Raw genomic sequence first — 23,947 nt, 5'->3', positions numbered from 1 at the left:
AACATGTGAGGTGATATCTCATTGTGGTTTTTGTTTTGCATTTCCCTGATAATTAGTGATGTTGAGCACCTTTTCATATACCTGTTGGCCATTTGTATATCTTATCTGGAAAAATGTCTATTCTTGCCCTTTGCCCATTTTTGAATTGGTTTATTTGTTTTTTTGTTATTGAGTTGTGTGAGCTTCTTAAATATTTTAGAGACTAATTGCTTATCAGATATATGGTTTGCAAATATTTTCTCCCACTATGTGCTTTTTATTGATTGTTTTCTTTGCTGTGCAGAAAATTTTTAGTTTGATGTAGTCCTCCCCCTTCTTTTTTGTTTTGCTTGTACTTTTGGTGTCCTATCCAAAAAATCATTGCCAAGACCAATGCCATGAAGCTTTTCACCATATGTTTACCTTCCGGGAGCTTGCAGCTTCAGATCTTAGATTTAAATCTTAAACTACTTTGAGTGGATTTTGATTGTATAGTGTAGATAGGATCCTTTTTTTTTTTTTTTTTTTTTGGTATAGTGTAAGATAAGGATCTTTTTTTTTTTTTTTTTGTATAGTGTAAGATAAGGATCCTTTTTTTTTTTTTTTTGCATGTGGATATCCAGTTTTCCCAGCACCACTTATTGAAGAGACTATTCTTTCACCATTGTGTATTCTTGGCGCCTTTGCTGAAGATTAACTGATAACCTTGGAGCTCTTATGCAAATATACTTATTTTACAAATGAGAAGGCTGAAGCTACAGGAATATCAGTAACTTGTTTATAAAAATGACAATTGTTAGAACCATAATTAAAATAAGAATTGATGCCCTTAGTGGGACCTGGGAATCCTACCTTTGAAAATTTGCATGATTTTTATTACAAAGACCTTGCAGCATTTATTTCGACTACTTAGAGGCATTTTTATACTTATACATTTTTGTTGATTGCAGACAGGTAGGTTTGCCAAATAGCTAGATGAGATTCTTTTTGTCTGATTGTGTCTCTGTGAATACATGTGTACAGCATGCATATACATACAGCATACATATAAACTCACATCTTTTTTGGAAACTTTTAATAGCATAGTGGATAAGGATAACATTAAAAAACAAAGCTTAGGCTGGGCGTGGTGGCTCATGCCTGTAGACCCAGCACTTTGGAAGGCCATGGTGGGCGGATCTTGAGGTCAAGAGATCGAGACCATCCTGGCCAACATTGTTGAAACCCTAAAAATACAAAATAATACTACTAAATACTACAAGAATACAAAAATTAACTGGGCGTGGTGGCGCCCATAGTCCCAGCTACTTGGGAGGCTGAGGCAGGAGAGTCACTTGAACCCAGGAGGCAGAGGTTGTGGTGAGCTGAGATCGTGCCACTGCACTCCAGCCTGGCCAGAGAGTGAGACTCTGTCTCAAAGACAAAAATACAAAACAAAAAAACCCCCAAAAAACCATTAACAACAACAAAAACAAAGCTTAAAACAGTAACTGTAAAGCCTACTATACATTATGAAAGAATCTGAGTATTGAGATAATACTTTTCAAACAGCATTAATATAAACAATTTTTATCTCTCTAAAGAGAGATTCCTGAATGGTTCAGATGTATGTTTAGTGAACATTCATTCGCAGACAATATTCATCCTAGAACATCTTTCAGACTATTTAAGGTTGATAAATCTATTGTATTAGTTGAGATGGGTTAGAGTATAGTGCAGTAATAAGCACTGCAAAACTCGGTTTGCTCTCTCTCTTTTTTCCTTTTTTTTAGCCTCCTTTGGTGATATGTTTCCTTTTTAAAAGTTGCTTAGCTGTATGATTGTCCTTAGACACAACAAGAAGAGTATCATCTATTTCTATGCAATTTGATTTCTTTTGAGCTCTTTTTAAAATCTAAGTATACTATTTAAGATTGTCACTGATATTCAAGGTGATATAGAATAGTTATTATAGTACTTATTGTATATGGTGTATGAGCTAGAGATGACAAGGCACAAGACTGGCCTTTTATTTATTCCCTTAATGAGTAACTTAATTTTCCTCTAACATAATTTTTTCCTATGTAATACATTATAAGATATACTAATCACACTAGCAGGACATGAAAGGTTATAGTCACTAGATCTTTCTCAGATTAGGGATACTAAACTGTATCATAGAAATCATCATCATTACCATCATCTCAGTACATTTTAAGAACTGTGAATATTGTACTTAATATTGATAGACTAATAGTAGAAGACACCGCAGAATCAGTCTATAGTTGAGGGCAATCAGGGATTAGTATTTTTCACTATTAGTAATTTTCACACCCAATGCTGCTTAATGCTATGATTTATGTAAAATTGGTGCCTAAGACATACTTGTTATAGATAGTGATTAATAAAAATATTATATTTATAAAAAGAATAGGCCATCTAATTTTCTCTAATTCTTCTTTAGGTCGAGATTTAATTTGCATCCAGTCTATGGATGGGATGCTGATGGTATTTGAGCAGGAGAGCTATGCTTTTGGAAGATTTCTCCCTGGCTTTCTTCTGCCTGGTCCTCTTGCCTACAGTTCCCGTACAGATTCCTTCATTACTGTCTCTTCCTGCCGACAAGTGGAAAGTTATAAGTAAGTTTGGATGTTAACTCTTTGGAATCATGATTTTTTGGTGTGTTTGTTGCTGACTAATTTTTGTCCACAAAGGGCTTCAATATCACAAATGAAAAAGAGATTGGTTTCTTTGACAAAATGTGATTGTGGTGACTTAGACGATATCATTTACTATTGTAAAATATTTGAAAGGCAATATAGAGCAGTGGTTTGGGAGGCAGACCTGGATTGGAATCCTGATTTTACCACTGCAGATGTTTGATGGTCGCTGTCCTTATCCTGGCTCTAAAGGAGGTAATATTATTCATTTTGACAAGTTTGTTATAAGGATTAAATGTATGTCAAGTTACCACCCTGTAGAAAATGCTCAATGATTTTTGTCATTGTTCCTTGATATAGTAAATACTTAAACACAATGTTGAGTGAAAAAAGCCAAATTGAAGATTTAGCTGTGGAATGCTTTTATAATAAAAAGGAATGTGTGTGACATAGGAAAAATACTGGCATGAACTGTTAATATGAATGTTAATACTTTTTTAAAAGAATAATTTGTAGTATAAGTGAAGTATGAAAATGATCCTAGGCAAATAGTTTATACTTATTTGCTAGAAATTCTTATTGGTCGTGGTAAATTGTGTATGAGAGAGACCGTTTTCTTCTCCACCAGCTAGATTTAAATAAAAGTCAAGGTTTTGAGTTTTTGGAGAGGAAGGTTTTTATTGGCAGAGAGAATGGGGAAAAGAAAGTAGAAATTCATGCTGGGAAAAGAAATAGCCTTGGAGGGTTTCAGTGTCTTTAGTAGGTTTATTGTGTTACCTTACTGATGGCAACATTTAGATCTTTAAACATCTAAGCAGCACATCATTATAGCTTTTCAACATTATTTTTGGCCACATCATTTTTCCCAAGATGGGGAGAAGATATAAATTCATCAGGCAACAGATGTAAATTTTTGTCTTCAGGTTTCAATGTTGTGTATATAACAAGTTAATGCAGTTTTCTCTTCATAAGTAGCCATTTGCTTTTTGTAAATGACTAGGCATCTAGGGTTAAAACTCTGAAAATAAGTGAATGTTTGTGAGTAAGCAGAATTTCACTGATTTAGGAAGTGTATCATCATGTAATATTCCGTCTATAATTCTTATGGCTTTTGTCCAAAGGAGATGATTGAATGGTGGCATTGCTACTGGTAATAAATAAAATATTATATTTATTTTGAGAGGTTGGGAAAAATATCTGTATAGTTTACTCAAGCCTGCCAAACTTCAGCAATATTAGGAGATCTGCTTTTTAGCTTTCCACCCAGCTCTGTGCCCCACCTCCTGCCAAGTAGTGCTATGCTAGGGTCACAGTACAAATATTTAAACACCCAGTTACTTACTCTTTGAAATATGTGCATAGGAATTAATTTGATAATAACTCTAGGAGTGATTGGATAAAGAAGTAATGTGTAAATTTCCTTAATGTGTGAGTTTAATCTAACAGAAGCTCACATTGTTTTAACTGTGGTAATTCTCCAACATACCAATCTATTAAATTCATCTTTGTCTTAGACTAAAAAATGTACACGTTATCCATTATATGGATCATTTATAATGGCAAAAATGCATGAGATATGAGATTATTGTGAAATGATGACAATCAAGAAGGTTTACAACATTAAGTAGTATGTTGTACTTATATATGCTTTCAACTTTGTAATATATTATATTAAATGATAATCACTGCTGCATTTTTGGATTTTGGAGAAAGCCTGAAAACTGTAAGTTTGTTCTTTTGAGGTTTTATTAAATCTGTCTATATTCGGTTAATAGAATATAATCAGTTAATAGAATAGGCTTTAACACATAACTCATTTTCATTTTTGATATTGATACCTTTCATTTCTTTAAACCCCACTTAATTATGTTCAAATAAAAACCAGTGAAGGCTCAGGGTCTCAAACTTCAGTGTGCGTAGGAGTCACCTGGACAGCCTGTTATAAAATGCACATTTACAGATGCTAGTCCCCAGTCCCCTAGATTTCTTTTAATAGGTTTGGGGATAAGACCCAGAAATCATCATTGTAAATTTTTACTCCAGGTGAATCTAATTCAGGGGCACACTTTGAGCACCATTTTTCTTTTGAAGTAAGAGAATTGTTTGCCCTTGAATTTTTTTTTTTTTTTTTTTTTTTTTTTAAATAGAGACAGGGTCTCACTATGTTGCCCAGACTGGTCTTGAACTCTTGGGCTTAAGTGATCCTCCTACCTTGGCCTCCCAAAGTGCTGGGATTACTGGCATGAGCCATCACTCCTGGCCTGTTTGCCCTTTTTTGGGGGTAAGGGTAAAGGCCATGTGTGTCCAAACTTTGATCATCTTTTATTCTCTTTTCTTATCCTTTGCCTTTCAGAGTTATTTAGTCAGTAATCTCTGCCCTTAATACTTTCTCTTATTCAGCCTTTCCTTCCCATTCCCATTGGTTCAGGCCTGTATTTTTTCACTTGGATTTCTATTTTTTTTTTCTCTCTAAACTTTGAAGGGTCCTTCTCATATCTTTTCTTTTAAAACACCTCTTTAAGCCAGAATAATTTTTATTTCTTACTAAAAAACCTAGACTTTTTTTTTTTTTTTTTTTTTTGAGACGGAGTCTCGCTCTGTCGCCCAGGCTGGAGTGCAGTGGTGTGATCTTGGCTCACTGCAACCTCTGTCTCCCGGGTTAAAACAATTGTCCTGCCTCAGCCTCCCGAGTAGCTGGGACTATAGGCGCATGCTGCCACGCCCGCTAATTATTTTTGTATTTTAGTAGAGATGGCGTTTCATTGTGTTGCCCAGGCTGGTCGCAAACTCCTGAGCTTAGGCAATCTACCCGCCTCGACCTCCCAAAGTTCTGGGATTACAGGCATGAGTCACCACACCCAGCCTAGATTTTTTAATATTGGCATTCAGTGCTTTTTATAATCCGGTCCCATTTTACCTCTATGATGTGGACTTTTGGACTTGGAAGTGACTTTTGAAGTTAACTGGTTCAATTGTCTTCCTTTTTTCACCTCCTAGATATATTACTGCCTAAAACACTGATGTTTGGCTGTCATGTATTGCCTTCTTATACTGACATTTTCCAGAGTATCTTGCATTATCAGGTTCTTGAGAGAGGAATCTGTCTTAAACATCTGTTCACTGACTGAATAATTCCATTTGTTTATTCAGTCATTCATTCAGCAAATATTTTTCAACAGGCTTGTGTGCTACATACTGTGCAAGGTACTGGAAATGTAGTCAAATAGACGTGCCTCTTATCCTCAAGTAGAATTCAAGGAGGCGGGAAGTCAGAGACTTCAGTCCATTTGTGATACAGGCTATAGCAGAGCTTTGCATAGGATGCTGAGGAGGCCTTGAGGTGGGACCTCCAAGAGTTGAATGTAGGGAGGCTCCCTAAAAGAGTCTATCTGCCATGGGTGTTATTTCTGTCCTGTCTGCTATACCCCTTCCCCAGCAACCCCTCAATAGCTCCTAATACATTACTAAGTAAATAATCAGCCTTAAATAAAGATTTAAAAGTGTTTTTGTTGAATTTAATTGACTATTTTAAGCAGAAGTATTCTTCTCCAATCTTTGGCTCTGACCAAATGGAAATATTTGTAGTCTCCGTATATGTTAAAGGCTTTTCTCTCTCTCTCTCTTTTTTTTTTTTTTTGCACATACTGTCTATCTCCTATGTCTGAAGCGCTCTTCCTTCTTTGTCTGCACATGGAAATTATGTCTAGAAGCCTCCCTGCTCCCCTTCAGTTCTTCCCTGACCTAGATGTAAGCAACATCTCCTTTTTCTCAATTTACATAGTAGTTTTTCAGTGCTTCCCTTAGGTATTACTCATGCTTTCACTGATAGCAGACATTTATTTGTTTTTCTCCTTGACTAAGCTCAGTACTCCTTGATGGCAGGAATTCTGTATCCCCTGAAGTGCCTAGCACTGTACCTTGGTGAAATTACTGTACCTTGGTGAAATTAGGTGTTTGATGAGAACTGACAAAAGAGTGAAAAGTGTATAAAGAAGGCTTCTGTTTTGTTACTGGCATCTTTCAATGAAAAGGATTTGTCCTGGCATAGTCAAGAATTTAGGTATAGTTGAAATCAACATAATAATGCTCTGTATCTCAAGCTTCCATTTCTAGTAAAGCTCTCTGGGTTACATGTCAAGGTTCCAAAACTTCCTGCCACTCATCGAGATGATAGTTATGTTTCATTTGAAAGTAAATGATTTTGGAGGGTTTACTTTTGTGCTCTGTGATGCCTCAATCTGTGTTTTAGTTACTTGCTGCTGTTTTTACAATGCAGTGCGATATGGCGTATTAAATTATGTGGTTGAGTTTGTTATTGGTGCACTACAGGACCTGTTAAGCATTTGTGGTTAGTGAGTCAAAAAGCACCACTGTTTACATGCACTTGCTGTAGTTGTGATTAGTGCCTTTCTGTTCTGAGGGACGTGTATGGCACTCTTTCATAAGATCTTGTTACACTGGCCCTGATTATTCTTTCAGCAATCTCAACAAGGAAACTTTTTTGTGTAGCTTATGTTACTGAACACTTGAGTGGTAAGAAAAAAGACCCAGATATTTTATTTCAGAATTTCCAAATCTGCTTGGAATTGTTTGGTTTTGGAAATAGATTTTTATGTACTTTATTGGTCACAGTTAAGAGGAGTTAAGGAAGAACCAGAAAATAGATGCTCTTGTAAGTTTATCATCATCTAATTTTGCTGTTAAGTTTAAGTAATAAAATACTTTTCTGAGTTGTCTTTTAGGAAGGTAAATGGTTTGGATTTGGAAATCAGTAGTCAATTTTGGCTATGCCTCTGCCTGCTGTTTTAATGTTAATAAGGCCGCTTTACAGGCTCACTTATTTCTTAGATGAAATAATGACCATAGTTATGTAAGAAGCTTCAAATAGCTCAAAGAGTTTTGGACCTTTGTAACAATCTCATGAACATCTATATTATCCCCTGGCAGGTTGGTTTCCGCAGGAAATGACCCACCTAAGTAATTCATTGCCTAGGGTTAGATCCATAGCAGGACAAGCTCTGGGATGATGTTTTAGTCACCAGCGCATACTATTTCTGTTGTTATGAATTGGGAATAGGAAAGCAATCCTATTTGGAGTTCAGAATGTGAGGTCTAATTATTTTGCACTTTTAGAGACTTTGGAATTTTGAAGGTCAATCTCAGATGGTATAGAGAGATTTGCTGCAGCTGCCTGTGGGATTTTGTAGCATGATTTTTCAAGGCGGAGATCTTCTCCCTTTCACTTCATGCGGCCCATGACTCATTCCTCCCTGTCATGCATCTCTCCTCAACTCCTGTCATGGCCTTTCATGTCTCTTTTACTGCTGCATGCCTTTGCATGTGTTATTTACTTTACTGTAATGCCTTCTTCTTTATCAGCGTGATAGAATTTTCACTCATCCTTTAAAACCTAGCTTTCTCTTCCTGAACCTATACCAAGAGCATATCTTTTCTTCCCCAATTAGGTGTTACTATTGGTACTATGTACCATGTTCTATTGGTACTATGTGCATACCTTCTGTTAATTAGCACAGGATACTCTGAGTTATACTTAGCTGTCTGTATATGAGTCTCTACAACTAGTGTGGAAACTCCTTATGAGTATAGATCATGTAGTAGTTTTTCCATTGTTAATGTTTGTATTAGATCCCTACTATATGTTTATAAAATGAATGAAATTTATATACATTAAGTTTTCATATTAACGACAAGATCTTTTTTTAAATTATACTTTAAGTTCTAGGGTACATGTGCCAACGTGCAGGTTTGTTACATATGTATACATGTGCCTTGTTGGTGTGCCGCACCCATTAACTCGTCATTTACATTAGGTATATCTCCTAAAGCTATCCCTCCCCGCTACCCGCTCTCCACATTGGACCTGGTGTGTGATGCTCCCCTTCTTGTGTCCAAGTGATCTCATTGTTCAATTCCCACCTATGAGTGAGAACATGCGGTATTTGGTTTTCTGTTCTTGCGATAGTTTGCTGAGAATGATGGTTACCAGCTGCATCCATGTCCCTACAAAGGACACGAACTCATCCTTTTTTATGGCTGCATAGTATTCCATGGTGTATATGTGCCACATTTTCTTAATCCAGTCTGTCACTGATGGACATTTGGGTCGATTCCAAGTCTTTGCTATTGTGAATAGTGCCACAATAAACATATGTGTGCATGTGTCTTTATAGCAGCATGACTTATAATCCTTTGGGTATATCCCCAGTAATGGGATGGCTGGGTCAAATGGTATTTCTAGTTCTAGATCCTTGAGGAATCGCCACACTGTCTTCCACAATGGTTGAACTAGTTTACAGTCCCACCAACAGTGTACAAGTGTTCCTATTTCTCTACATCCTCTCTAGCACCTGTTGTTTCCTGACTTTTTAATGATTGCCATTCTAACTGGTGTGAGATGATATCTCATTGTGGTTTTGATTTGCATTTCTCTGATGGCCAGTGATGATGAACATTTTTTCATGTGTCTGTTGTCTTTTGAGAAGTGTCTGTTCATATCCTTTGCCTACCTTTTGATGGGATTATTTGTTTTTTTTTCTTGTAAATTTGATTGAGTTCTTTATAGGTTCTGGATATTAGCTCTTTGTCAGATGAGTAGATTGCAAAAATTTTCTCCCATTCTGTAGGTTGCCTGTTCACTCTGATGGTAGTTTCTTTTGCTGTACAGAAGCTCTTTAGTTTAATGAGATCCCATTTGTCAATTTTGGCTTTTGTTGCCATTGCTTTTGGTGTTTTAGACATGAAGTCCTTGCCCATGCCTATGTCCTGAATGGTATTACCTAGGTTTTCTTCTAGGGTTTTTATGGTTTTAGGTGTAACATTTAAGTCTCTAATCCATCTTAAATTAATTTTCGTATAAGAAGTAAGGAAAGGATCCAGTTTCAGCTTTCTACTTATGGCTAGCCAATTTTCCCAGCACCATTTATTAAATAGGGAATCCTTTCCCCATTTCTTGTTTCTCTCAGGTTTGTCAAAGATCAGATGGTTGTAGATGTGTGGTGTTATTTCTGAGGGCTCTGTTCTGTTCCATTTGTCTATATCTCTGTTTTGGCACCAGTACCATGCTGTTTTGGTTACTGTAGCCTTGTTGTATACTTTGAAGTCATGTAGCATGATGCCTCCAGCTTTGTTCTTTGGCTTAGGATTGTCTTGACAATGAGGGCTCTTTTTGGTTCCGTCTGGTCCTGGACTTTTTTTGGTTGGTAGGCTATTAATTATTGCCTCAATTTCAGAGCCTGCTATTGGCCTATTCAGGTATTTAACTTCTTCCTGGTTTAGTCTTGGGAGAGAGTAAGTGTCCAGGAAATTATCCATTTCTTCTAGGTTTTCTAGTTTATTTGTGTAGAGGTGTTTATAGTATTCTCTGATGGTAGTTTGTATTTCTGTGGGGTCGGTGGTGATATCCCCTTTACATTTTTTATTGCATCTATTTGATTCTTCTCTCCTTTATTAGTCTTGCTAGCGGTCTATCAATTTTGTTGATCTTTTCAAAAAACCAGCTCCTGGATTCATTGATTTTTTGGAGGGTTCTTTCTGTCTCTATCTCTTTTAGTTCTGCTCTGATCTTAGTTATTTCTTGCCTTCTGCTAGCTTTTGAATGTGTTTGCTCTTGCTTCTCTAGTTATTTTAATTGTGATGCTAGGGTGTCAATTTTAGATCTTTCCTGCTTTCTCTTGTGGGCATTTAGTGCTATAAATTTCCCTCTACACACTGCTTTAAATGTGTCCCAGAGATTCTAGTATGTTGTTATCTTTGTTCTTATTGATTTCCAAGAACATCTTTATTTCTGCCTTCATTTTGTTATGTACCCAGTAGTCATTCAGGAGCAGGTTGTTCAGTTTCCATGTAGTTGAGTGGTTTTGATTGAGTTTCTTGGTCCTGAGTTCTAGTTTAATTGCACTGTGGTCTGAGAGACAGTTTGTTATAATTTCTGTTCTTTTGCATTTGCTGAGGACTGCTTTACTTCCAACTATGTGGTCATTTTTGGAATAAGTGTGATGTGGTGCTGAGAAGAATGTATATTCTGTTGATTTGGGGTGGAGAGTTCTGTAGATGTCTATTAGTTCTGCTTGGCGCAGAGTTGAGTTCAATTCCTGGATATCCTTGTTAACTTTCTGTCTCGTTGATCTGTCTAATGTTGACAGTGGGGTGTTAAAGTCTCCCATTATTGTATGGGAGTCTAAGTCTCTTTGTAAGTCTCTAAGGACTTGCTGTATGAACCTGGGTGCTCCTGTATTGGGTGCATATATATTTAGGATAGTTAACTCTTCCTGATGAACTGATCCCTTTACCATTATGTAATGGCCTTCTTTGTCTCTTTTGATCTTTGATGGTTTAAAGTCTGTTTTATCAGAGACTAGGATTGCAACCCCTGCTTATTTTTGTTTTCCATTTGCTTGGTAGATCTTCCTCCATCCCTTTATTTTGAGCCTATGTGTGTCTCTGCATGTGAGATGGGTCTCCTGAATACAGCAAACTGATGGGTCTTGACTCTTTATCCAATTTGCCAGGCTGTGTCTTTTAATTGGACCATTTAGTCCATTTACATTTAAGGTTAATATTGTTATGTGTGAACTTGATCCTGTCATTATGATATTAGCTGGTTATTTTGCTCGCTAGTTGATGCAGTTTCTTCCTAGCATCGATAGACTTTACATTTTGACATGTTTTTGCAGTGGCTGGTAACTATTGTTCCTTTCCATATTTAGTGCTTTCTTCAGTATCTCTTGTAGGGCAGGCCTGGTGGTGACAAAATGTCTCAGTATTTGCTTATCTGTAAAGGATTTTATTTCTCCTTCACTTATGAAACTTAGTTTGGATGGATATGAAATTCTGGGTTGAAAATTCTTTTCTTTAAGAATCTTGAATATTGGCCCCCACTCTCTTCTGGCTTGGAGAGTTTCTGCCAAGAGATCTGCTGTTAGTCTGATGGTCTTCCCTTTGTGGGTAACTCGACTTTTCTCTCTGGCTGCCCTTAACATTTTTTCCTTCATTTCCACTTTGGTGAATCTGACAATTTTGTGTCTTGGAGTTGCTCTTCTCGAGGAGTATCTTTGTGGCATTCTCTGTGTTTCCTGAATTTGGATGTTGACCTGTCTTAGTAGCTTGGGGAAGTTCTCCTGGATGATATCCTGCCGAGTCTTTTCCAACTGGGTTCCATTTTCCCCATCACTCTCAGGCATACCAATCAGACGTAGATTTGGTCTTTTCACATAATCCCGTATTTCTTGGAGGCTTTGTTCATTTCTTTTTACTTTTTTTTTCTCCACACTTCTCTTCTCGCTTCATTTCATTCATTTGATCTTCAATCGCTGATACTCTTTCTTCCAGTTGATCGAGTCGGTTACTGAAGCTTGTGCATTTGTCACGTAGTTCTCGTTTTATGGTTTTCATCTCTATCAGTTCTTTTAAGGTCTTCTCTGCATTGATTATTCTAGCCATCCATTCATCCATTCTTTTTTCAAGGTTTTTTGTTTCTTTGAGCTGGTTACATACTTCCTCCTTTAGCTTTGAGAAGTTTGATCGACTGAAGCCTTCTTCTCTCATCTCATCAAAGTCATTCTCGTCCAGCTTTGTTCCGTTGCTGGTGATGAGCTGTGTTCCTTTGGAGGGGGAGATGCTCTCTGATTTTTTGAATTTCCAGCTTTTCTGCACTGCTTTTTCCCCATCTTTGTGGTTTTATCTGCCTTTGGTCTTTGATGATGGTGACGTACTGATGGGGTTTTGGTGTGGGTGTCCTTTCTGTTTGTTAGTTTTCCTTCTAACAGTCAGGACCCTCAGATGTAAGTCTATTGGAGTTTGCTTGAGGTCCACTCCAGACCCTGTTTGCCTGGGTATCAGCAGCGGAGGCTGCAGAAGATTGAATATTGCTGCACAGTGAGGGCTGCTGTCTGATTCTTGCTCTGGAACCTTTGTCTCAGGGGTGTACCCCACTGTGTGAGGTGTGAGATGTCAGTCTGTACCTAGTGGGAGATGTCTCCCAGTTAGGCTACTCAGGGGTCAGGAACCCACTTGAGCAGGCAGTCTGTCTGTTCTCAGATCTTAACCTCCATGTTGGGAGATCCACTGCTCTCTTCAAAGCTATCAGACAGGGGCATTTACCTCTGCCGAGGTTTTTGCTGCTTTTTGTTTAGCTATGCCCTGTCCCCAGAGGAGGAGTCTACAGAGGCAGGCCAGCCTCCTTGAGCTGCAGTGGGCTCCACCCAACTCGAGCTTCCCGGTGGCTTTGTTCACCCACTTAAGCCTCAGCAATGGTGGGCACCCCTTCCCCAGCCTCGCTGCCGCCTTGCAGTTAGATCTCAGACTGTTGTGCTAGCAATGAGGGAGGCTCTGTGGGCGTGGGACCCTCTGGGCCAAGTGTGGGATATAATCACCTGGTGTGCCGTTTACTAAGACCCTTGGTAAAGCGCAGTATTAGGGTGGGAGTTACCCGATTTTCCAGGTGTTGTGTGTCTCAGTTTCCCTTGGCTAGGAAAAGGGATTCCCTTCCCCCTTGCACTTCCCAGGTGAGGTGATGCCTCGCCCTGCTTCACCTCTTGCTGGTTGGGCTGCACCAGCTGACCAGCACCGATTGTCTGGCACTCCCCAGTGAGATGAACCTGGTACCTCAGTTGAAAATGCAGAAATCACACGTCTTCTGTGTCACTCATGCTGGGAGCTGGAGGCTGGAGCTGTTCCTAATCAGGAAATAATCAAGATCTGTTTTTTATCGGCTATTGTTAAGTTTGTCATCAGCTTCTGTCTTGCAAAATCTTAAACCGTAGTCATTCTGCATTCAACTGAAGTTACAGTTTTTTATAAGTGAATTATTCTTGATTGAGATAGGATATTTTCGGAGTTGGTATATGACATTTGAAGACCATTGTACATTTCAGTGCTCATTTAGATATGCTGCATTGCCTTCATTCAAGTCCCTGATTTTTATACTCTCAGATATCTGTCTCTTAGAAAATATGAGTTTTGATTCAATAGGAGGGAAAGGCATATATGAGTCTGTAGTTGCTTTATGTCGAGTAAGCTTGTTATTCTAACAATATGTCATTAATTAATGAGAAATATAGACATTTCAACTTTATTAGATAAATTAATCATTTCTAGATTGAATAATATTTATAAATTGTTTTTAAGAATAATTTGAGCTAAATGTCACTATTGAAATGGAAGCTGTAAAATACTTATAGATTACAATGTCCATTACTGAGAACTCGCTACCTACCAGCTACAAACTACTATGTGATTGATCTCTATCTCTATATAAATCTGTCTGTTTGTCAACCCATCAATCAATAATTGTATACCTACTATATACCAAATACTAGGTACTTTATAATTTATTTTTTAATCCTTTTAACAATGATTGTGTTAGAGACTCTATTATTATTTCTGTTTTATGGATGAGGAAGCCAGACACAGAGTGATTATTTGCCAAAAATGTACTTACCTAGTAAGTGGTTAAACTGGGGTTAAACTCAGTTCTTTTTGGTTCCACAGATTATGTATTGATAATTTCTACTCCATCTGACTGCTTTGCATATTTACATTTTTTCTGTCTATTTGGTATTTAGGTGTTAGATCTTTCTTGAGTATTGTTATTTGTCACATAAAATTCTAATGAAAGTGCTTTGATAGTTGGTAGGGCTGTTTTCCCAATACTGAATAATGGATATATGGTTATAATTTCTTTATCATGACATTTTGCACAGTCTTATGTCACAATATCACTCAATAAGAATTCAGTCTTAAATTTTACAGTTTTTAAAGACAAGGAAAAAGTGTTTTATAGTGTTTATAGATTATTGTATACTTTTAAAGCTTAAAATAATTTATAACTTTTAATTATAAACTCATTTACAATTTTTTTATTTCTTTCATACAGGTACCAAGTACTTGCTTTTGCAACAGATGCAGATAAAAGGCAAGAGACTGAACAGCAAAAACTTGGTTCTGGAAAAAGACTAGTTGTAAGGCCTTTTTTTTTTAATATATAAAAATTTCAATAATGCTGTATTTAATCACATATGTTTGTTAAGAATAAGAATTCATGGGAAGAAAATGTTAAAAAAAAGTCAGCCATTCCCTTTCCTGTGTTATGATTGTATTAATGACCTAAGAATTGAGTTGGTTGTTGTTGAGCAGTGGAAACACACGCCTGGTCATGGTTGTAATATAACAGATTGTAGAGTTGTACCACTAGAACCATGGATATCCAGATGGAGTCACGTTAACAAATAAAAACGGAAACATTTTAAAAATCTCTCCTTAATAGGCAAAATTTTGTAGATTATATTCTTCTGTTTGAAGTGTCTTTTCTCTAGCTGCTTTCTAGATTTTCTCTTATCACTTGTTTGGAGCATTGGGATTATAATGTGTACTTTTCTTTCTCTCTTTTTGAGCTTAAGATTTGTTAAGCTTCTTGCATCTGCGAATATTTAGTTTGCATAAAATTTAGAAATGTTTTGGCCATTAATTCTTTAAATATTTTGTAACTAATAGGCATACGACCAAATATATGAGTAAAAGAGAACAGTTCACAGCTCGCAAAGGTAGTTAGCTCACAGACAAAGGTGAAGTTTGATAATTTGAAAAGTAGTTTGAAGAAAAATTGTAAATGATGAATTCTGCATTTAATGTAAATTGCGGAATAGATGGCGATTATGAACTCTTCCTTATCTTGAGAACTTCTATAGACAGCAAGGCAAAAAATAGAAGGAACTAAAATTATGGTGGAAACATTGAAGTAAATCTGAGGATACACATGAAGGAAGCTGAATGGAGAAATAATATAGAATTTTGAATACTAACATAATAATATTGGAGAAGATTATGCAGAATTTTCTGTATTAGGATACAGAAGTTCAGACGGTGGTAGAACAGAAGGGTAACTTGGAAAGAGTCAAGAATCAGATGAAGATATATATTTTTTTCATTGGTGGTAAAAAGTAAAAGAGCACAATGAATATAAATATGATATAATTTTGCACAGAATTTAGAAGCCCCATAGTGATAATAGTTAAAGCACAGATTGAAGTCGAACAGGTCTTGAGAGCTTTACTTTTTTTTTGAGCAAGTTACAGCAAGTTTGCTAGCCTTACTAAATCTCAGTTTCCTCATTTGTAAAATGATGATAATATCTATTTTAAAATGTTGTTATTAGGCTGGGCATGGTGGCTCATGCCTGTAATCCCAGCACTTTGGCAGGCTGAGGCAGGTGGATCACCTGAGGTCAGGAGTTCGAGAGCAACCTGGCCAAAATGAAGAAACCCTGTCTCCACTAAAATACAAAATTACCTGGGCATGGTAGTGCATGCCTGTAGTTCTAGCTACTTGGGAGGCTGAGGCAGGAGAATCGCTTGAACAACCCGGGGGGCAGAGGTTGCAGTAAGCCGAGATCACGCCACCATATTCCAGGGTGACAGAGCAAGACTCTGTCTCAAAATTTGTTGTTATTAGATAAATTATATATCTTATATATAAATATACGATTTGTGTAATATATAAAGCACATAGTAAAATGTCTAGATGAACTTATATGATAATGGTGATTAAATTGTCCTTTGACCTCCTCAATAGTGGTGTTCTTCCATTTGTTTCTTGTAGTCTGCACTTCAGCCTTATAGGGCCTCTCATTGTTCCAAATATTCCATGGCTCTTCTTCATTCTAGGCATATGGTTTTTCTTCTGTCTGGAATAGCTTTTCCTTATCATTTGCAGTTTTTATTGATTACTTCATGCCTCACACTGAGAATGTATTCTGAAGGCAATTGCAGTTGAGTAGTTTCTCCATTCCATTGGTGAATAAAGTGAGAAATAGCAGTAAACTTCATTTTGTTACATGATAGTCGCTTTGCAGGACTGTGATACCATGGGAGCAGTATTCAGTCTGTTGCTGAAACACAACTTATCCAATGGAATGCTTTTAATAAGATAGTTGTGGGAAGACATTTAATAGCTTCCTTTGTTACTCACAGCTACCTTTTTATTGATTTCTATTTAAGTCTTTTGTGTGTTCAGAAAAATAATTTGTATACTTGAATTCTCTTAGATTCATTGAGATTTGTCTTATGGCGTAGAATATGATCTATCTTGGTAAATGTTCAGTGTGCACCTGAAAAGAATGTGTATTTTTTGCTGTTGTTAGAGTGTTTCATATATGTCAATTAGATTATGTTGGATGATAGTGTTGTTCAACTCTTCTGTATCCTTATTCAGTTTTTTTTTTTTTTTTTTTTTTTTTTTTTTTACTAGTTATTCGTTTTTTACTAGTTATTATTAGTTTTTGAGAGGGGGGTATTGAAATCTCTGACTGTAATTGTGGATTTTTCTGTATCTCCTTGGAAATATATCTATCTTTCTCTATTTATTTATTTATTTATTTATTTTTGATACGGAGCCTTGGTCTGTCGCCCAGGCTGGACTGATCTTGGTTCACTGAAACCTCCGCCTCCCGGGTTCAAGTGATTCTCCTGCCTCAGCCTTCTGAGTAGCTGGGACTATAGGCGTGTACCACTATGTCCAGCTAATTTTTTGTATTTTTAGGAGAGATGGGGTTTTGCCATGTTGGCCAGGCTGGTCTCGATCTCCTGACCTTGTGATCTGCCCTCCTCCGCCTCCCGAAGTACTGGGGTTACAGGCATGAGCCACTGTGCCCGGCATATGTCTGTATTTATTTGTGTATTTTTTGCTTCAGATATTTTGGAATTCTGTTATTAGGTGCATAAACATTTAAGACTGTTCTGTTTCATGATGAACCCGTTCTGTTTCATGATGAACCCATCCCCTTTATATTATGAAATGACCTTTATCCTTTTGTTTGATAATCTTCTTTTTTCTGAGACCTACTTACTCTGTTGTTAAAATACTCAGTTTTCTTTTGATCAGTGTTATTCTGATACCTTTTCCTATCTTTTCACTTTGAACCTGTTTCTGCCTGTGTACTTCTAGTGCATAATTTATAAGCAGTATGTAGTTGGTTGGGATTTGCTTTTTAAAATCAGTATGATATATACTCTGCCATTTAATTTTGTTTTATTTATCTATATGCCTGTCTAGTTTTTTTTATTTCCTTTTCCTCTTTTTCTGCTTTTCTTTGGCTTTATCCAGTTTTTTTTTTATTCTATTTTATCTTTGTTGGTTTATTAGCTGTAACTCTTTGTTTTGTTATTTTAGTGTTTGCTTTAGGGTTTCCATTATTTGTCTTTGGCTTAACTCTATTTTCAGGTGATATATTACCTTATATATAATATAAGAACTATGCTTATGTTTCCTACCTTCCAGCCTTTGTGCTATTGTCCTATATTTTATTTTTACATAGGCTGTGAACCCCATATTACATTGTAATTATTTTTACATAAATAATCAATTACATTTTAATGAGATTCAAATTACAAGAAAAATATGTATTTACCCACGTAGGTATAATTTCTGTTGTTCTTTTTAATTTCTATAACTCCATCTTTCCATCTGGTTTCATTTTCCTTCAAACTAAAGGAATTCCTTTCACATTTCTTTTAGTGTGGGTCTGCTGGTGATGAATTTTTCATTTTTTTATGTGTATACTGTTCTTGAGGTTATCACTGGGACACAGTCAAGTTACTTGGAAACAGTTTGATTTTGGGGGCCCTTGTTCTCAAGACTTGTTAAGTGGGACCAGGGCAATGCTCATTTTAGGGCTACTTTTTCTTTACTCCTCAGGCAAGATCCTTCTTAGTACTGTACCCAATTCACTCAGAATTATGAGGTTTTGCAGGCTGGCTGGTAGGCACAGGAAATATCTTTTACCCTGTGTGAATGCTGGGCACTGTTATCTCTAATCTTTTGGGTGGTTCTTTCCCTGGCCTTGTGTAGTTTCCTTACAAGAATATGCCAGTAAGTACTCAGCTGAGTATTCGAGGGCACTCTCTGCAGATCTCCACAGTTCTGTCTGTATGCAGCTATTTGGTGTGCTGTCTTGTTAACTCCAACTGCTGTGGTTTCTCCAGACTCTGAGTATCCATCTCCACAATTCACAGAGTCTGCTGGGCTCTGCCTAAGTTCTTCTTCCCTGCGCTATGGCCTAGAAACTCTTTTAAGGCTGGAGCAATCATGCCACTCACCTCATTTGTTTTCTGTCTTTAAAGGATTGCTGTGCTTTGTTGTCTGGTGTCCAGTGCCTTGCAAACTGTTGTTTCATTTATTTTGTCCATTTTGTGGTTGTTTTAGGTGGGATGCTAAATCATTTCCCTATTACTCCATCTTGGCTGGAACTGGAAGAATTTTTTTTTATCATCGTTCTTAGCAAATTTCTGTGTTTTATGAGACTCATTAATTCAGAATGTAGTGTACTTCCCTAAGCGGAGGTCACAGAGAGTGGCATTCAGTACCTGGTAAATTGAAAGTATTTATTGGCTGGATCTCAGACTATGGCCTCAGAAACATGATTTGCCTGTTCACTTTGAATATATCACCTCTCAGAGTGAGGCCCACATCAGTCTGAGTTACAGACACTGATGTACAAAGCCGAATGCTAGCCTGTTACAACATAATGAGAAATATAACTGTCATGGGACTGATATTCATGTCTTGTCCAGTGGAATCATTTTATATAGGTAAGCAATACTTGAGCCAAATAGTAATCAAATAATTTCTTAGTGTTAAATTCTAGTTGAGCTTAAGATAGTCTGATGTACCTACCTATGTTCACTAGGCTGTCTCCCTTCTACAGATTGTTCTTGTATATATACTGGCAATATCTGCCTTTCTGGCCAGCCCCATTTGGATTTTATATCTTCTTCAAATATTTTAGTATCTAAAGTAGATGAATACCTAAGATCATGTCTTGATGGCCAAAAATTCATCTTGTCTTTAATGTGATTTTTCATGATCTTTTCTTGGATCCATTGTTTGTTGATTATACCCTAACTTTCACAGCAGTCCCCAGTTCCTCTTTGTGCAGATTTTTCTTTGTGAAACCATTCACTGTTACTTTCGTATACAATACATGCCTGTCAGGGACCCCAGCTTGGGCCCAGAGTGAAGCCTTCCCTTTTTGGGCCGATTAATGGATTGATTGCAGCTTTGCATCTTTCTCGGGTGAAGCACCAGGAGACAAGACCCTTGGTTCCAGCCACTGCTAAGGTCCCTTCCTCTGCTGCCTCTAAGCTGGGGAGGGAATGTAAAGCCTGAGATCTCCCCAGAGAGGCAGAGTACAGCCTGGGAGTGCCAAGCTGTGATCTACAGCCAGCACAGAAGTGGGAGAAAAGCCCACACTTTCAGAGCATTGATAGGGGGCATGATGGCAGCTACTGCAGTGAGCTGAGATTGTGCCACCACATTCCAGCCTGGGCAACAGAGTGAAACTCCAATTGGAATAAAAAAAGGCCAGGCGCGGTGGCTCACGCCTGTAATCCCAGCACTTTGGGAGGCCGAGGCAGGTGGATCATGAGGTCAGGAGATCGAGACCATTCTGGCCAACATGGTGAAACCCCATCTCTACTAAAAACACAAAAGTTAGCTGGGCGTGGTGGCATGTGCCTGTAGTCCCAGCTACTTGGGAGTCTGAGGCAGGAGAATCGTTTGAACCCAGGAGTCGGAGGTTGCAGTGAGCCGAGATCGCACCACTGCACTCCAGCCTGGCAACAGAGCGTGACTCTGTCTCAAAAGAAAAAAAAAAAAAGAAAATAGAGAGGAGCCACATAAGTGAGAAAGAGCCTACCTACTGACCAATACACTTGCTAACATACCCCACTTTGAAACCAAAGGCAAGAATTTAGCTATAAATAAAAACCTTGCAGAAAGCTTCAGCCCTCTGAAAACATCCAGAAAAGAAGTCTACTGACTGTACTCAATTTACACCTCACGAAAAGGAATACTCATGCACACAGATAAAAAAGAACCAGTGCAAGAGCTCTGGCAACTCAAAAGGCCACAGTGTTTTCCTTCCTCTAAATTATCACACTAATTCTACAGCAAAGGTTGTTAACTGGGCTGAGATGGCTAAAGTGACAGAAATAGAATTCAGAATATGGATAGGAAAGGAAGACCATTGAGATTCAGGAGAATGTCAAAATCCCATCCAAGAAATCTAAGAATCACAATAAAATGACACAAGAGCTGGCAGACGAAATAGCCAGTATAGAAAAGAACTTAACTGGACCTGATAAAGCTGTAAAACACACTACAAGAATTCATAATGTAATCACAAGTATTAATGGCAGAAGAGACCACACTGTGGAAAGAATCTCAGAGCTTGAAGACAGGCTTTCTGAAATAAGACAGTCAGACAAAAATAAAGAAAAAAGATAAGAATGAACAAAACCTCCAAGAAATTTGGTGTTATGTAAAGAGACCAACTCTATGACTCATTGGCATCCCTGAAAGAGATGGGGAGAAAGCAAGCAAGTTGGAAAACTTCTTTCAGGATATCATTCATGAAAAATTCCGCAACCTCACTAGAGAGACTGATATTCAAATTTAGGAAATGCAGAGAACCCCTGCAAGATACTATACAAAAAAATCATCCCCAAGACACATAATCATCTGATTCTGTAAGGTCAAAATGGAGAAAAAATGTTACAGGCATCTAGAGAGAAAGGTCAGGTTACCTCCAAAGGGAGCTCCATCAGGCTAATAGTGGACCTTTCAGCAGAAACCTTACAAGCCAGAAGAGATTCGAGGCCTGTATTCAACATTCATAAAGAAAAATATTCAACCAAGAATGTCATATCCAGTCAAACCAAGCTTCGTATGTGAAGGAGAAATAAGAATCTTTTCAGACAAGCAAATGAGAAGGGAAATTGTTACCACCAGACCTGCCTTACTAGAGCTCCTGAAAGAAGTACTAAATATGGAAAAGAAAGACTGTTACTAACCAATACAAAAAACACTTAAGTACATGAACTAATGGCATTATAAAGCAGCCACATAAACAAGTCTGCATAATAACCAGTTAACAACACAATGACAGTATCAAATCCACACATAACAATACTAACCTTGAATGTAAACAGGCTAAATGCCCCATTTAAAAGACACAGAGTGGCAAGCTGGATCAAAAAGCAAGACACAATGGTATGCTGCCTTCAAGAGACCCATCTCACATGCTGTACACCTGTAGGCTTAAAATAAAGAGATGAAGAAAACTCTATGAAGCAATTGGAAAAAAGCAGGAGTTGCAATCCTAATTTCAGGCAAAACAGACTTTAAACCAACAAAGATAAAAAAAGACAAGGGCATTACATAATAGTAAAGGGTTCAATTCAACATGAAAATCTAACTATCCTAAATATATATACACCCAACACAGAAGCATCCATATTCATAAAGCAATTTCTTTTTTTTTAATTTAATTTTATTTTTTTTTTTGAGACGGAGTCTCGCTCTGTCGCCCAGGCTGGAGTGCAGTGGCGCAATCTCGGCTCACTGCAAGCTCCGCCTCCCGGGTTCACGCCATTCTCCTGCCTCAGCCTCCCGAGTAGCTGGGACTACAGGCGCCCGCCACTGCGCCCGGCTAATTTTTTTCTATTTTTAGTAGAGACAGGGTTTCACCATGGTCTCGATCTCCTGACCTTGTGATCCGCCCGCCTCGGCCTCCCAAAGTGCTGGGATTACAGGCGTGAGCCACCGCGCCCGGCCTCATAAAGCAATTTCTTAGAGACCTACTAAGAGATTTAGACTGCCACACAATAATAGTGGGAGACTTCAACACCCCACTGACCCTATGAGACAGATCATTGAGGCAGAAAATTAACAAAGAGATTCAAGGTCTGAACGTAATACTTGACCAAATGGACCTAATAGACATCTATAAAACTCTCCATCCCAAAACAACAGAATATTCATTCTTCTCATCACCACATGGCACATACTCTAAAATCAACTACACAACTGGATATAAAACAATCCTCAGCAAATTCAAAAATATCAAAATACCCATCAACAGTAGACTGGATAAAGAAAATGTGGTACATATGCACCATGGAATACTATGCAGCCATAAAAAAGAATGAGATTATGTCATTTGCAGAAACATGGATGGAACTGGAGGCCTTTATCTTTAGTAAACTAATGCAGGAACAGAAAAACCAAATATCACATGTTCTCACATCAGTATCACATGTTCTTACTTTCACTTGAGGGTGAAAGGCAGGAGGAGGAAGAGGATCAGAAAAAATAACTATCACATACTACGCTTAGTACGTGAGTAATACAACAATCTATACACCAAGCCTCTGTGAAATGAATTTATCTATGTAACAAACCTTCTTATGTATCCCTGAACCTAAAGTAAAAGTTAGAAAAACTGAAAACTATATGCCTGTCTGCCAATATTTTTCAAAATGGTATGTCTTTGCTCTTTTGCATTTTCCTGACTTAGAAATATTGTATAGGAGATGAATCCTGAAAAGCGCTCATTTTACATTCATTCTTTCATTACTTTAAGAAGCATTTATTGAACATTAACCATATCCCAGCAATATGGAGATATCCTGGAGTAGCTCTTATGTATAGAATATTCTGCTATACTCTCTAGTGGCTTGGTGACTACTCTGTATATGCATATTGATATATTTTTAGTTGTCCTATAAAAACACATGTACAATCATAATGACAATTTTTATGGATTATTAAATTTGATTTGCAAATTAAGCACAATATTGTTTTCATGGAAGTTTTTTAGGGAAGCAGGTAAGTTTTTTAGTGATTTTGAACTGCAGAATAGCTAATATCACTTTTTTGGTCCATGGTAAGACATGGAACAAAACTTTGATTAGAGTCTTGTAAAATACCAGAAAAATGGTCACAGCGGGAAAAAAAAAAAAAAAAGAAGAAAGAAATGAAAGAGATTAGTCCATCTTTATATTTCTGCTTTGTTGTAAAGCAGTTTCTTAATTTGTATTGATATGAAAATAACAGAAATTTTCTGAGGTTAGCAACTAAATTGATCTTGAGTTTTGCTTTTTAGGTGGATTGGACTTTAAATATTGGAGAGCAGGCCCTTGATATATGTATTGTCTCTTTCAATCAGTCGGCATCCTCTGTTTTTGTTCTTGGTGAGAGAAACTTCTTTTGCCTTAAGGATAATGGACAAATTCGGTTCATGAAGAAGCTTGACTGGAGCCCAAGTTGTTTTCTGCCGTATTGCTCAGGTGTGTAGAAAGATTTTCTTTTATCTCTTCTGTATGTCAAGGCTATGTGATATACACCGGAAAAAAGCCACACTCATACACATATTTTAAACATATATGAAAACAGTTTAATACTGAATATGTAATGGATATTTTAACTTTAAAAGTTTGAATAGAAGTTTGATATAAAGCATACATTTGGTTTCGTCA

At 37.3% G+C, this 23,947-nt stretch overlaps 1 protein-coding gene across 15 annotated transcripts in view; it reads left to right on the top strand.

The window, feature by feature from the left end:
- Positions 1 to 23,947, top strand: part of BBS9 (Bardet-Biedl syndrome 9) — a 557,785-nt gene that overhangs the window by 186,025 nt on the left and 347,813 nt on the right. For all 15 annotated transcript variants that reach the window (XM_073008978.1, XM_073008977.1, XM_007981645.3 and 12 more), the window contains 3 exons: positions 2,423 to 2,597; positions 14,512 to 14,596; positions 23,575 to 23,758. In XM_073008978.1, coding sequence (XP_072865079.1) covers positions 2,423 to 2,597; positions 14,512 to 14,596; positions 23,575 to 23,758 — 444 coding nt within the window. The remainder of the gene's footprint in view (positions 1 to 2,422; positions 2,598 to 14,511; positions 14,597 to 23,574; positions 23,759 to 23,947) is intronic.

This window comes from Chlorocebus sabaeus, chromosome 21 (genome assembly GCF_047675955.1).
Source record: "Chlorocebus sabaeus isolate Y175 chromosome 21, mChlSab1.0.hap1, whole genome shotgun sequence".
Taxonomy (NCBI): Eukaryota; Metazoa; Chordata; class Mammalia; order Primates; family Cercopithecidae; genus Chlorocebus; species Chlorocebus sabaeus.
Note: the sequence above shows the minus strand (reverse complement) of the source record. Positions and strands in the feature narration are given on the sequence as shown.